This window comes from Bombus impatiens, unplaced genomic scaffold (genome assembly GCF_000188095.3).
Source record: "Bombus impatiens unplaced genomic scaffold, BIMP_2.2 scf_1213, whole genome shotgun sequence".
NCBI classification, from domain to species: Eukaryota; Metazoa; Arthropoda; class Insecta; order Hymenoptera; family Apidae; genus Bombus; species Bombus impatiens.
Genome location: NT_177632.1, coordinates 94,165 through 110,588, shown reverse-complemented (window position 1 = coordinate 110,588; position 16,424 = coordinate 94,165). Strand labels below are relative to the sequence as shown.

Below are 16,424 nucleotides of genomic sequence, written 5' to 3'. Positions count from 1 at the left end.
TTTGTGTTGGAAGAAGATTTTGTTTTATTATTCGTTCATTTTGATATTATGCAAATATTCCCCACAATTTTAATATTTCATATTAAAATATCCAGAATATAAATTTGCGTTAGCGATGAAAGATTCATAACAATATAAAAATTTTTGCAAATTGCACAGCAATTAAGTTATGAATTCAAGCAATATTTTATAAAATTAATACATTTATATTTCTGTTGCATATTATGCGATAATACGCTTCACTAGAAGCATAGAAATAATAAGACAAAAGGCAAAAGGAAAGTACTTAAATAGAGCTAAAACTGAATAAGAAAAATTGTGACCAGCTGGGTAACGTGCATTAATATTTTAAGTACTTGTAATACCAGTTGTGTAAATAACTCTTTCAGCACCCCTGTTCAAATTTGTATTCTCATCGACGGTAGTGATCGGTTGGCTCATGGCTGGTGGAGGCATGGCGAAAATGGGTTGTTGATTTGTCGAATTATTTTGCGGACCACCCTGTGGCTGTGCTGTAATCGCATCGTCATCACTCTCCTCTTCCTGTAAAACAACAATCAGTAAGAAATATTTAGTCTTCTATAGCAATCATAATTTCCACTAGTAGACCTATATACAGGTGGTCGACATAAAACATTAGAAGCCGGTTTTTCGAAAACCGTAACTGACATCGACTAATTTTCTTTTTAATTTCAATGGTACGAAAGGGCTGATTATTATTTGGAGAACAACAGGTTTTTCCGAGAAGATTGCTAATATATCAAGAGGACATTGTTTTTTCCTCATTTTTTTAAATGTAATGCAATAATAATTTCTGTCCATTCAGATAGCTCTTAAGGAATTAAATAATGTTTACTTGAAGTATTTTTTATTATTCTGCGTAATTAAAGAGTTATGACGGAGGGAAGATCTAAAGGACTACGCAGAGGCATCGAAGCGTAATTTAAACTTAAGTAGACTTATTCCGAGATAAAATTCATTTTATTAAGTGTTCGAAATAAAAGTTACCGTTTACTTTTAAACATTTATAAGTTATAAGTATGACATTTATCACAAAAGAAGATATAAAGAGAAGAATATAATATACTTGTAAAACCATAACTGCAACAATATTCTCAGATGTACGAAATAATGTCATACAAGGAATAAATAAATGCTTAGAAGTGAACAATCATCATTTCGATCACTTAATAAAATAAATTTTACTTCTTCCCGTCATAGCTCTCTAATTATACAGAATAACGAAAAATGCTTCAAGTAAATGTGGCGGCACTCAACAGCAAATACCATCACTCGACACTAACTAGCGTAAGATGACGGTAGCACAGTGATTAGCGCCTTAGGTTACAAACTTCGCAACCCGGTTTCAAATCCCGGAACCTAATTAGAAGCACCTAAATTAGAAGAAAAAAAGTAGTACCCCATCAGCGACATCTACAGCCAGCATTCTACAAGAGTTATATCACGGACAACACTTTTACGCCTCATAAATTTATTCAGTTTTATGAGAATTATCTAAATAGACGATAGAAACATATCGCATTTTATTTAAAAAAAAAAAGGTGTCTCCTCTTAGTACACTAGCAGTCATCTCAGAAAAATCTCTTGTTTACTAAGTTAATAATCAACCCTTTCGTATCATTGAAATTAAAAAGAAAATTAATCGATATTAGCTATGATTTCCAAAAAAAACAACTGTAACACTTTATGTGGACCATCCTGCATATACGTCAGGACGGATTAAACTATATGTTTTTCTTATATTCAACTGTCTGCGAACTATTTTTAAAAGGAATTGCACTAGTTAATTTTATTAATAAAATCTTGGTACTTTCGTACTGCTCAGTATCTCAAAACTCGATTACATTGAAACCACCTACACATATTTTACAGTCCAAAATTCATCAAGTCTTGGTTGACAGCACTATTAATCAGAACAATATTGCAATAGTATTAAGACCATGTGTTAAAAGGTATTAACGGACGATATTACATAGTCATACAATGTTTATGTTGGTCATTCTAACTGTCGCTTCGTATATTAAATCATAATTTGTGCTAGAGTTAGAAACTTGTTCAGTTCGATGGATTTGAGCAGATTCTTTGTGGTCTCGGACAACTGATAACGAGTATCGTTTATACTTGATGGACCATCCAATTCTGACTGGCATTGTATAAGTCTCTTTATTGAGAGTCACAGTCTGATTGAGGTTTAGATAAGTGACTCTAATAGGTGATCTTTTGACTTTGATTATAAACTCTGACTCGAAACTATCTTGCTAATCTCAGCCGCCCTCTCCAGGAATCGTCCTCTTAATTGAGAATTTTTAAGGTTGCTGATTAGCCTGTGTTCCGAAAAACAATAATTAATAATTTATGGAGTGAGGGTAAAGCGATCTCAGAAATTATGGAGGTAGTTTTCCCAACACTGTGAAATTTCTTCCCAGTCTCAACAATTGGTACCTGGGCATTGACGTCGGCTGAAATCCTAGTAACTATATATATATGTCAGGTTTATATTAAAATTAGGGTTAGGGGCGTGAAACGAAACTTCGTTTGGATTACACATTGTCGTTATGCAATAGAGAAGACATTGACTAGTGCAAATACGATTATTATAGAATTGGACAAGTAACCGTGGTAATTAGATACTCGAGAAACTAATGACAATGATCCTAGGTTCAATAACGAATCCGCGGTCAACGGGATGATAGATGAACATGCTCACAAAATCTAAGTCGGACTCTTTGTTGAAACGTGGAATATCCACCAAGCGTACAGATACTAAGTAACTCGCTAATACGACCTCACGAGAGAATGACTTTCCGTCGCGATGATGCTGCGGAGGAAAACTATGATGGGGTGTCTCTAAGGACATGAGATCATCGGATTCGTCGAGGATAGCCTTCGTTCAGAAGACGAGGGAAATTGGCGTTGCTTCTAATTGGTCAATCTCCATATCAGTGGTTAAAAAGAGATGCTAGCCGCCCTTGAGGGAAAGTTGCTAGTGGGAGACGTCATTCGTTGAAAAAAAATAGATCTCCTCTATCTTCCCGTAGTTGGGACAAAGACTGTTTGTCTGTTTGAAAGATTTTAGGTAACTAGATCTTAGTGTTTATAACGGCCCTCGGGTTAGCTGATCACGTACTGTGGAGACGCGTCGGCATCTAGTAACCATCATACCCGAAGAATAGGATCTGTGTGTGGCGAAACCGTTGTAATGTTTACTGTTGCGTGCCGCTACAAATATTTCTTTTAAGGAGAGCTATAGAATTACTCCATACCTTTGTTAGGCAAAGCGTTCATCCCGTGACCGCAGCTACGTTTGGCGACTGGCTGTCGCCCCGAGCCCAAGCTCATTATCACAATTCTCGAACAAATACAATTGGATCGAAAGACGACAATTGTTTAATTACGCCTATGATAGAATCTAGATTACGATGTTAGGGGACTATCCCGAAGTTCCAAAGGGGAGGCTTCGATGTCCTTTCATCTCCGACATATATATATAACTATAGAATAACTATATATATCCTAATAAGCTATAAATACCATAAAATGGCATCACGAAGAAAATGCGAACAAATTGAAATGAGTTCTGAAGAAAATCGTGCCTTCTGGAAGATTCTATTATAATGTATTTGAATTTTCCATGTTTGTGGAACATAAAAATTAAATACCACATTGATATTTATTTCTAGCAATCAACTAATTTTTTAGTCTCTTTTTTAACTTGTATCTCTCCCTGCTTAATATACATATATAGCTACCACTGTACCTAACAATTGCATTTTTTTCGTACACCTAGGTGTTAAAACGCTATTTTACTACTTTAAACTTCCGCTAGGACGAATTTGACGAACACGCTATCACTGTACAGAGCAGTCATGACGCGAATGTATAATACTTCATCGCGGACAGAGCGTAAAATTTGAAGTGTAACTTTGTTATGTCATGTAAACTAGCAATTTCTTATTCAAATAGTTATTCACGCAATCGTTATGACATAAACAAAACAATTTTAAAAAAAGAATGTCGAAAATCTTCGGGAAAAACAAGCTATGCTCTGCTTAACTAAAGTTGTGAATTGATAAAAAATTTGAACGAGTGACTAAAGTCACTGGTAGAATACAGTGAGCGTGTGATAATTGGTGACTATAGCTAACGTTAAGAACGAAAGGATTAAAACTGCTGATTGTGAATTGATATCACGATACCCAGTTTGTCACGTATAAGACCTCGTCTACAGGCATGCTCCAAGATAAATAAAGACCGCTTCACGCTCTAAGACACTCATGACTAATTAAATACAATAAATCTATCATCTAAGATGAGATGTTAATCACAGTTCATTTGAAGCTGTCACTATGGTTTTACGCCGAATATCAAATTTCAAATTGTTCAGACCGCAGTAGGTTCTCATAGAAAATAGTCACTATTAGCGAAATTTTTTATTTAAGACACAAAAATTGAATATACATTATACTTTTTTAATTAGAAATCATATATAGATATAAATGATATTTCCTATCGTTAAAAACTATATATAGCGTGCAACATGACTCGATCAAACTACGCTATTTCAAAATTTAAATGTTTATAATTTATGAGGAAATAATCACAAAACTGTTTTAGATAAAATGATTGATATTTTGAATTGATTGGCACTTAATATAAATTAGCGAGTCATTTATTTCACTTACGATTAGATTCTAATTAAAACTCTTTCTATGGGCCCCTGTTTCATTTTCTACGAGAAATAATCAGAAATCATCTCGGATTACAGATTAAGACTTAGACAATTTAAATTAAAATCAGTTATCTGGTTTACTACCCGGCTTTCATTCTATTGAAATAGTTTTATTTACGCAAATCAACAATCTCTAATGTGATAAAAAAAGTTAAAACAGATCTTGTTGCAATTTAACAGTTCGATTGAGGAAAGCTGCTCATCAAGCAGATCTGATAAACCGATAGAGCTCACCATAAACGCTTCCTTAATGGAGAAATCGTCTACGTAATATTTAACCTCGTACAGAATATAAGAATTTACCTAGTGTCTACGTAGATAAATTGTAAGGGATTTCGGTATTGAAAAAACAGAAAAAAGATGTATCGAAAATGTAGCTTATGTGAAATGAAATACATTGTATAGAAACGTTAATTTCCACTCGATTTCGATCATTTTTGGATTAGTTGTAGAAATCGATATTTTGAATAATATTTTTCCTATATATATTTGAAATATTTGCGATAAACTGTCAGTATCATTACAGTGGATTTTGCCTATAGTTGTGCACTTCTGGCAACGTATGCGTCAATGTTGGTTGCCGGCTGTCGGCCGCCGGCCACTTATCTTCTGTTTCTAAACGAAGGTTGGGCGATTTTAAAGGCTTTATACACAACGTACATATGCGAGACTGCAAGAGTCTGTTATAATTTTACAGCTTATAACTCAATTAAAAGTAAATATTATCAATGTATTGGGTTTAGGTTAGGGATTAAGCAGCCGAAAAAATTAATTGAGTTATAACGCACATTTTTCGCAGTCTCACACATGTGATTGGGGCTTTTCAGCTTTCCTGATTCTGGTTTGTAAACAGAAGATAACTGGTCGGCGGCCAACAACTAACTGATGCATACGCTGCCACAAACACACATCTAGGCAAAAGTACATCGTAATTGTGCCGGCAGTTTTTTTTGGAAACTAAGCAAGTTATACATATACATATACACCCCTTATACATATAGGAAAAAGTTGTTCAAAATGTTGAGTTTTATAACATATTCAAAAATCATTGAAATCGTAGGGTAATTAACATTTTTACAGTTTCATCAAGAAACACAAAAAGTACAGAATATAGCATTTATACAAATATCACTGGAACTTTGATATAATTAAATAAATTATATTATTACGAGAAGGTAATCTATTTGCATAAGTATTAAAGTTCATTTATTACGAAATTATGATCAATTATTAAAATGTTACATAAAAAACCAGCTTTTGTAAAGCGAAATGCCTAATGTTTTAGAACTTCTTTATTGATGTTAGTCTATATTTTAAAGTCAGTTCAAATAAAAAAACACTCATATCAGTCACAAACTCTGTTTATCAAACTTAAAGCATCATGTTTCCCTTTAGTTAATGCATACAAACCTGCAATTCTCGTTCTGTATATTCCGGTATGGAGACCAGAAAAAAAATGATGAAAGAAGAAACGAAAATGTTCAAGAAGCTGGTATGAAAATGATCGAGAAACGAACAATATGTATTCTGTATGTAAATGTTTGTCTCAATGGTTCTCATTTCCTCCTGTTATAATACATAATATATTTTTTTTTCTTTTTATGATGTAATCTTATTTCTACTTTATAAATCCTAGTATAAGTCACTAGAAATTACAAGTTAGTATAAAAACATATCAATGTACTAAATGAAACTATAAATATTGTGTTTTCGTAACGAACTCGCGATTTTTAAATTTCGTAAATTATATGCAAATATAAAATGAGAAACATATAATTCTGTATCATGAGACAAAAACAATTTGCACGATTGAAATTAATTAAAAAATAACATTTAACAAGCATAAACGATTATTAACGGTTAAAGAAGAAGAAAACATATGTTCGCTATTAAAAAATTCTAGTACTACTTCCATAATTATCAACAGGATTTCTTAACATTTGTCGCAACTAAAACAAAATTCAGACACATTTCTTAAATAAAATTAGAGGACTAAGAACCACTGATACTGGAAAAAACTTACCTTAACCAGGCCTCTGGGCTGATTCATCACGACATTTGCCTCTGGGTTCTGGTTCCGCTACAATACAACAACAACGTAAACAAAACCGCTAATCTATCGTATTCTAAAAAAAAAAAAGGCAGACGTAAAATGTGCATGCTAGGCTAAATTAGACAGATTTCACAAATTACAGATTGATGATGTATGACAAATATGAAATGACTGATCAAGGAAATAATCAATTACATTAAAAGTGCACTGAATTGTCGAGAAATAAAGAAAAAGAAATATTACTTTCTTGTCCTCGTAAATCTGTAAAACCAGTGTTAATAAGAAGACGTAATTTTGTAAAACAAGTGCAATATTTCTGAAACGAAGCACGACTTCTTAATTTTGGCAGGAGGATGAAACGATATTTTAATTTGAATATATGTAACAAAACTTCTCGTGTTATAGTTTCTATACCCTTCCTAAAATGAAAAGCATACAACCAATTATAGGTGTGTATGTATTTATAAAATAGCCTTGATCTCACAAGAATGGGTTGCGATCTTGACGAGTGTTTTTTGAATATTGCTAATATATATATTCAAATATTAACAAATAACCAAGTACTTTTATGCTGTTGTATTTTTATACAAAGTAATTTTAAGAACTGAACATTAACAAATTTTTAATTCTTACAATAATTAATGAAACATTCAAATATCAATAAATTCATTGTAAAACTTTATAATACTACATAATTTTACAATTATCATAAGTATGATAGTAATATATATTCAAGCATTATAGTAACCCTCTGATAAATATCATAAATTTTCGTAAAAATTACGGATTCGAAACTTCTGTCTTTCTTGTCTCTCTTTCATAAGCTTCGTTTCTTCCTAACCTCTAGGTTTGAGATTCTATCTTGTAAAAATAAAAGATATTTTATAATATACTATTTTATATAAAAGTTAAAGATTAAATTTAATGATTTAATGATATTATAGTTGAAATATTATATGTATTTAATAAAATATATATCATTATATGGCTAATCTGAAAATAAACCGTGACTTTATAGTAATAAAACGTATGTATTAAAAATTGTTATGCTCTACTTTAAAAGAACAATCAATAACAATTCCTGAATGTTATATGCTCTTATAAGTTATAAGTAATGTCGCTTTTTTGGTTCAGAAAGATTAAGTACGAACATCACTTGCTAAAAGTATGAAAAAAGATAATAACTGTTAAGAATGTTTCCATATTACACAAAAAATTTATTAGGAGCGAAAGAAATATGGCTAACACATATTTTCTATATACTCTACCATTCGAAAGAAGGATTCGATAACAGTGGTTTAAATTATATTAAAGAATATTGAAATATGTATACTCTAGATATCAAAATGAGAAATGGAAAAGTTAGGAAAATGAGCTACATTCAAACTTTTAATGAAAGATTACATACTATAGTATACCAGGTATAGTATAGTATCCGCACAACTAAAACAAGTTATCTTTCAGATTGTAAAATAAAAACTGCCAGAATAAAATATGAATGATTTATATTTTGAGAACTACATTTTTTCTGCAAATATAACTATGCATGTATGTTTTACTGTTGTACTATTCCTTTAAATTGAAATTCGCTGACATTTTAAATAGATGTGCTAGGTTGTCCCAAAAGTTCCTTTCGTTTTATGAAGAAATAATAGATGCACAAAATTTTTGGTTTTATATTATTTAATTGAATCGTTCTATTGAGATAAAATGTATTATACATAATTGGATAAAATAATATAAAACAAAAAATATTGTGCATCTATTATTTCTTTATAAAACGAAAGAAACTTTTGGGATAACCTAATATTTATTAAAGGAAATAGATTTTCTTTAATAAACGTATTTAATTAAAACATCCCACAAAAACACCTAATCACTTTTTATCACCCTATTCCAACATTTCTTTACAAGATGATGATGTAATTTAATCTATATGAAAAAAGATATATCATACGTCCCTTAGCAAAGAAAAGGCACAATTGTGTAATGCATAAGCTCTGTAAATATCCAATTTTCATACTTGTAATTATCAAAATAAAATAATGAAGCTTTTTGCCAAGCATTAGTGATGAGTACTATACAATAATAAGCTTCAATCTAAAGAATTATAATATCTAATCTCGTGCAAGATTAAAAAACCATGCAAAATTTTTCTGGAAACTGGATAAGAAACAATATATTTTAACAGAGGCTTGTACTATACTAGTAAATAACTTGTATAAATTTGTACTAAACTAACACGAATTATAACTAATGCTAATAATTAAACAAATCACATGCAAGAATGCTGGAATCATCTGGCTCAACAGTCAAAAAATCCTTTTCATAGAAATCCACTAAATTCTTGTCATCTACTAACAATCTTCATATTGCAAAATTTTCTTATCTAACAAAAGCTTTCATGAAAAAAACCAATTTAAAAACGACATTACTTATCCCATAATTTAATAATACATTATACATTATGATGTTTAATAATAAATCTATTTTTATAGTTTTTAAAAAATTTCATACGTTTCATATTTAGAATTGTATCTAGAAGAATATCTAAAATAAATTTTGTTTAAATACTATAAATTATTGAAAAAAGATGTAAGTGATACTAAATCACACTAACATTTTGTAGAATGATCTTTGCATCTCTTTAACTTATATCACTATATTTATATTACTATATGAGAGATATTTAGTGCAATTTTAAATTGTGTGCCATAAAATAATTTAATTTACTTTGTAATTAAGGATAAAAATCATAAAGCTCTAAAAATCATTTTTAGAAATTTTTATGCAAACTTACATGTAGAGTAAGCTTATTTTATAAATTTACCTTCTCACTAATGAACCTTCTCCACAATGAATCTTCTCAAACTAATATTCTATGCTTAAATTATATTGTGATATCTAAGTATATGATTTCTACTAGATTATCACGGATTTAAGAGGGCTAAGATACCTAAAGAGCCAAAAAATGCACCTGTCCTTGAGATTTTTTAAAATAAATATGATCAAAAGTTTTTAACATGTATTTACAAGGGTATACTTAAATCTAAGTAAAATCTATTAATGATACAAACATCATTAAGAAACATTGAAAATAGTTGAAGAATTATATATTGCACCATTAAATTGAAACAAAATAATCAATTGATTTCCAGATGGAACATACTCTACATCAAAGATTAAATAACTATTCAATATTAGATACAGAATAATTGTACAAAATATCCATTTAACGTGAGCGTAAAAAATAATATTTCATTGTTTTTAATAATACGAAAAGTTGGTTAAAGAACTAATATGATAGTTAGCTATAAACTATATAGAGAAGAATATTGTAAATATTATCTTCTTATTGTTCTTAGAGTTCAAGAATTGACTAACATTTATTACATACTTGACTTTAATCAATTTAAAAATATAAGAATGTTTGCTTATAAATATTATACAACAACAGGTTGACAATTATTTCTAGAACGTTTTCAGGTTTAAGATAAATATTATTTTTTTAATGGCACGTATTATACTGCTCCTAACTCCAATAAAATAGTGGCATAAATCTTAGAAGTCTTAGGATTAAATATGTAGTAATCAAGATTTGATATTTTTATATAATCTATTAGGTTGTCCGAAAAGTTTCTTTCATTCTGTAAGAAAATAATAGATGCACAATGTTTTTTGTTTTATATTAGTTTACTGAATTATGCATGAACATAATAATAGAAATATAACGAAATGGATCATACCTAATTCAATAAAATAGTATAAAATAGAAATTGTTGTATATCTTTTATCACCTTATGAAACGAAAGAAACTTTTCAGACAAGATAATAAATTTTTATAGAGTAAAGATATTACTACCATATTACTATCATACCATTACTCCAGAAAACTATGTTATTCTCGTAAAAAACATTTTCATACAGTTTTAATTATACAGATATTATATGATAGAGATATTTCAGATGATAATTTTAAAATATTAATAAATTAATAATATTTTCTCTTGATCATTCATTGATTGATTCTCTAGATTAATTAATAAATTGTTGTTCGTATATAATGAAAATCCTTGCATATATCTACAACAGGATTTGAACATCATGTACCTATATGAATTGTCATTGTATTTTTTTTTTTTTTTATAATTATACAAAGTATTTAGAGAAAAAAACAGAGTTATTTTTAAGTTTAACACATTCACTACGTACATTTTTAATCTGAATTGACATTTAGTTTTAGAATTTACAAGGCAAGACCGGATAGGTCATACAACCAGGATGATGATAATTCCACGTGGGAAAATAAATCGAAAATACAGAATAAAATTGTTTCATATAATGTTTTATTTTCGAGAAACTAAAGATTGGAAATTTGTCAATAATACTTAAACTTAATTAAGTACCGACTAGTAAGTAAACGATCAGCGTTATTCTACATGCAAAAGTAAGTTGAAAATATAAAATGAAAATTTTCTGTTTATGGCATCATTTTTAAGAGAATAAAAATTGAAAACATATTTAGTTAAGAACTGGTCTGATTACATCTGCATAATACATTTCCAAATTTATTTTTCTCAAAAACAAATCGTTTTATGAAAAAATTCTATTGTATATTTAGACTTATTTTTTTCACGTTGAATCAGCCCCTACACGGTTGTCCCATTCGACTTCACCTTGCAAACTTACAATCAGAAAAACTATAAAACTTTAAAAAAATTACATTCAGAATTTAATATAATATAAAAAGTAATAATAATTTCTGAAAGTTATTGAAATAAACATATTAATGGTTCTTCTTATAAAATGGCAAACTTTAGTGTTTTTTAACTTAACATCTCTCCACAATAAATACATTTGTTTGTTAGAATAAGCTTTAGATAGTTTTATGAAAAATGTAAAAAATGATAATACTATTGTTTAAGCGAGATGAAAAAGTTTGACAGCAAGGGATATAATTTTAAAGTCGCGTTCATATTAACCACATAAATACATACTCTGCCTTCCTTCAGCAATTTTTGCAATATTGTATGTAAGGAGGAAACTAATAAATTAAACTGAAATAAACACGTATTCATAGTGAGCAAACAAGCTTATTCAAAATTATCTATATAATATCTCAATATTTTCTTACTATATATGTATACACATAATTCATATATGATTAATAAGTATGTTAAAATGTGGCAGATCATTTTCTAAAAGAAGTTAAATGACATGAAGTAACAAACAGATTGAAAAAAAAAAAAGAAAAGAATTACTATTAATAATCAAATTAAAAATATTCAGAATACATACATTGTGCATATTTTCACCTATATTTTCTTTGTTTGCATTCTCAAAGAAATTCTTAAATAAAATATTTTTCGTCATAATTCAAATTGTGCAGAATAAGAAAGAGTGCATCAACTAAATGTTATTTATGTTGTTGATAAAAGTATTTTAAATAAAATTGTCCCTTTAATACTAAAAAATTTATTGATAATTGTTCAGTTTCATTTAATCAAAAAAGTAAAAAAAGAAAAAAGAAAGATAAAGGAAAGGAAAAAGAAAGATGTAATCGGTACTTGCAAGAATTTTTAGAAAGTTATGTAATATTTTACTTAATCCCACCCCTGTATGAATATTTAATCACCAAGGATAGCTCTACAGATGTACACTATCATGCAACCATATATTTGGACACTTGATGCAATGCAAACAAAACATTTATATTTTTATTATATTTTTAGATTTCATGTTTATACAGAATGTTACATCAAAGATGAAATACGATCAATAAAAATTAATCTTTTCTAGAATGCTTGGTCACAATAACAACATAATTTTACGACACTTCTGTTTATCATATACGCATTTTCGTTATTTTTTTATAGATATATATATATAGATATGTCTATGCACTAAAGTCCTGAAAATTGGCACCATTTGACGACAAATTATCATGACTAGGACTTGATTTTAAATACAGATAAAGTCCATTATCTTGCCAAGCGTAGGAAAAGATCATGAAGATCTCATATATACGTTATAAAAGTGTAATTCAAAAAAGATCATAAATAAAAAATTCATTACTAAATTAATATATTATCTCATAGACATTTGATTTTGTATCAAGTTACACAACACAGTTATCTAGCTTCTGGATGTGTCATACAAATCCGAAAAAAATCGGTAACTGAAATCGATAGAATCATGGGGGAATTTTCCAGAGATGAGGATAACGACTCATCAATTAAGTAGTATTTTGTGATGATTAATTAATGAGGCTTTACTATATATATTATTTATGTTTATATATATATTAGGTTTTATATAATTTGATATTTTAAATACAAATTTTATGTACATCAACATTTGTAAATTACTTTGGGACTTCATATGAATCATTCATTCTTGCAAATCAACAAAATATGAAAAGATACAAATCTCTTAAACGATTGAAAATGTTTTATATTTTTATATATGTAATAGATTTTTAATTCTTATATAATTTTCTTTCAAGCTAAAATATATTAAAAACGTCATTGAAATTATATTTTTTATTTTGAACATCTATTAATTTAAGTAACTTCAAGAAATTGATAAACGTTGACTTATTTTAAAAAAAGTATAATGTTTTGTATTATAAAATATACTTAAAAATAATTTCCTTGATTTATCAAAAATAATAATTATGCTATGGATTTTTAAAAATTCCTTTTCTTTTTTATATTCGTACATTTCTAGTAAATATACGATAACATAAACAACAATTAATATTTGATAATTAATTGGAACGGATGGAGAATATTTTTAATTTCATTTTGTATAAACAATATAATTGTCCACGGCATAAAATATTTAAGAAATGGAAACATAAGTAATAATCTTACCTGTAAATTGTGGTATTCTCCACTATCTTCTGGTGGTGTTGGCTTAAATTTGCCACAGCAAAAGTTGCAACAACAACAGCAGCAACAACAGCAATAACATGCAGTTATCAGACTACAAAATATGAAGAGTGCCTGCAAATAACAAATTCTTTTAGTTTTAATTAATGTAATAATTATAAACTTATAACATATAATTAGTTGCATGATATTGACATCGAAGATTTAAATTTTGCATTTGGAAAGTAAGTTTATTAATTTCATAATTAAATGAAAATATTATAAATTTGAACAAATAAAAGACATTGTATTCACTCATCTGTATATTATATATTACTATTAATAAAATTTTATCAAATTCTAATCAAAGCTAATATTACAATAATATTTAGTTTATAGAAAAACTTAGAAATTATAATAAAGACTTACTTTGCACCAACCAGAAGTGACTACAAAATATGCATTAACATTTTCTTCACCAAATTGTTCCGCAACATATAATCCAAGAGATCCATAATTATCATATATATTTCTCTTAGTTAAATCTGTTAATATAGCATGTGCTCTATTTATTTCTTTAAACTGAAACATAATTATGTTTAAAAAGATGAACTTTACATAGTTATATTGTGTTAGATTAAAGTAATAATTAAAATTTTTTCCATATCCGATTTATAAGATTTATCTAAATATGCATACATCATTATAATAGGCTTTAAAATATAGTTGGATGGAAACAAATGTTATCACATTTAGTTCTATGACAAAATATTTAAATATTGTTCAATTTATAGAACAGACATGAACTCTTTTAAGAAAATTATAGAACTATTATATGAAAAACAAGATATACATCTCTATCAAAAGTTAAATTGCATACTTATTCTCACAACTAAAAATTGAAATTATATGAAATTGGAAGCAAACGAATCAAACTAAACTATAAAAGATGCAATTTCTCCTCATAATAGGAAAAGTAAGAAGAAATTGTTTTCATACAAATATGAAAGTTTGCAATTTACTGAGAAATTAAAATAAAATAAGTGTTAAACAGATATTTGTTATTAAAATAAAATGGATATAATTACTATTAATCTTTTCTAATGTATCGTATCAAACTCTACCTTATCTGCCGCTTCTGGATTATTTGGATTTTTATCAGGATGATATTTTAATGCTAACTTTCTATAAGTCCTTTTAATTTCTTCAGGAGTGGCAGTTTTTGGAATTTCTAATATTTGATACAGGGAATCTCCTGCTGTCCTAAAACAAATAAGATGTTAATGAATCAATTAACTATCAATTTTTATCCTAAACATAACTTGTCAATGAGCAAATATTATTTTCAAAATTACATTGAAAAATGTTTAAACTTAGACTATAAGATTAACTTATTGTAGTCCATATATAACATGGAATAATAAAAAAAAGAGTCTGATATATATAGTCTTTTTACTTATAAAATAATATATTTATGTAATAGAAATTTAATTTTAATAAAGAAGATATTTAAAAATGTCCAGGTTCTTGTCATAGAAATATCATATTATTATTAATATAATAATCTAATTGTATAAAAGAATTTATAAAAAAAAATATTTAACATATACTTTAAAAGATATTAATTAATTAAAATATGAGTTATAATTTATTTTAAAACAGATAATTATTCTTGATACTAGAAAACCTGTACTTCCTTCACAGTTTAAAATTTTTATTTCACTATATTGATTTTTACAAATGTACAAGAAATATTTTGCAAATTTGACAGTTGCAGTTAACGTTCAATTTTCATATTAAAATTTAAATAAATTAATTTATTTGGTTAGATATAAGACGTTTCTGGAGATAAAATACTAAATTAATTTTAATGACAGTCATCTTCAAACTTATGTTGAGGTGGTATGCACAAATCAACAAATTAACCTAGTAAATACATATTTTTATCGTTAAAGAATAAACTGTCAATTGATAGAATTATCATTTTTTATTTTCGTTAAAGCAAACAAATTAAAATAAAAAGTAAATAAAAAATAGAGATTAAAACATACAAGAATGAGTAGAAGAATAACCTAGAATTTTTCTAATTTTGCAAGATTTTCAATTCCTAAAATAAATGCACCAAATTCAGTGGAAAAATTTATGTTAATTTCCGTTAAAATAAAACAACGTAATTTTTTTAAAGCAAAGAAATAATTTAAAACGCAAAAGTTTAGACAAGGGTGGTAAAGTACTCACGACATCTTTCTTTTATCCATGTTTAATAGTAGCGTTACTCGATGATACGAAAAGTAGAATTAATTTTTTACTAAGTATTTCAAACTTTTGTCGTCCTGTATTACAGGTACATGATTTTCGTCATTAAATGAACGTCTTTTTGAATAGATGTTGTGTCGGATGATAGCAGGGAAAAGGATTCAATATTTTAGTACCAAAAGTGGACACAGTTGCACCAAATTGGCGCCACTGAAAGTATGAATTTAAGAAGTATAAATGAAGTTTGAAACTATTGGTACATATTATTTCAATTAGACGCACGGTTAACTGCATATTTAACTTATTCGCTACTTATTTGTAAATACTATATCTGCAAATTTTGTTTTCATATATATGTACAAGACAGGTTTCTAAATCAATAAAATATTATTATAAAGAAATGAAATGTTGTTAAGATAAGAAAATTTAGATTTTTTAATAATAAAAAGGTTTAAATTAGTAAATTAAAAAATCAATATCCAATGATAAATTA

General features: G+C 27.8%; 1 protein-coding gene across 2 annotated transcripts; it reads right to left on the bottom strand.

The window, feature by feature from the left end:
- Positions 1 to 365: 365 nt before the first annotated feature.
- Positions 366 to 16,118, bottom strand: LOC100748828 (dnaJ homolog subfamily C member 5; the record flags this gene model as incomplete). 2 transcript variants are annotated; one of them, XM_003493551.4, is given in 6 exon segments in its annotated part: positions 366 to 543; positions 6,774 to 6,830; positions 13,679 to 13,810; positions 14,105 to 14,257; positions 14,800 to 14,938; positions 15,914 to 16,118. In XM_003493551.4, coding segments are annotated over 6 exon segments (679 nt in total), but the record flags the coding sequence as incomplete, so codon positions are not given.
- Between the last annotated feature and the right edge of the window lie 306 nt (positions 16,119 to 16,424).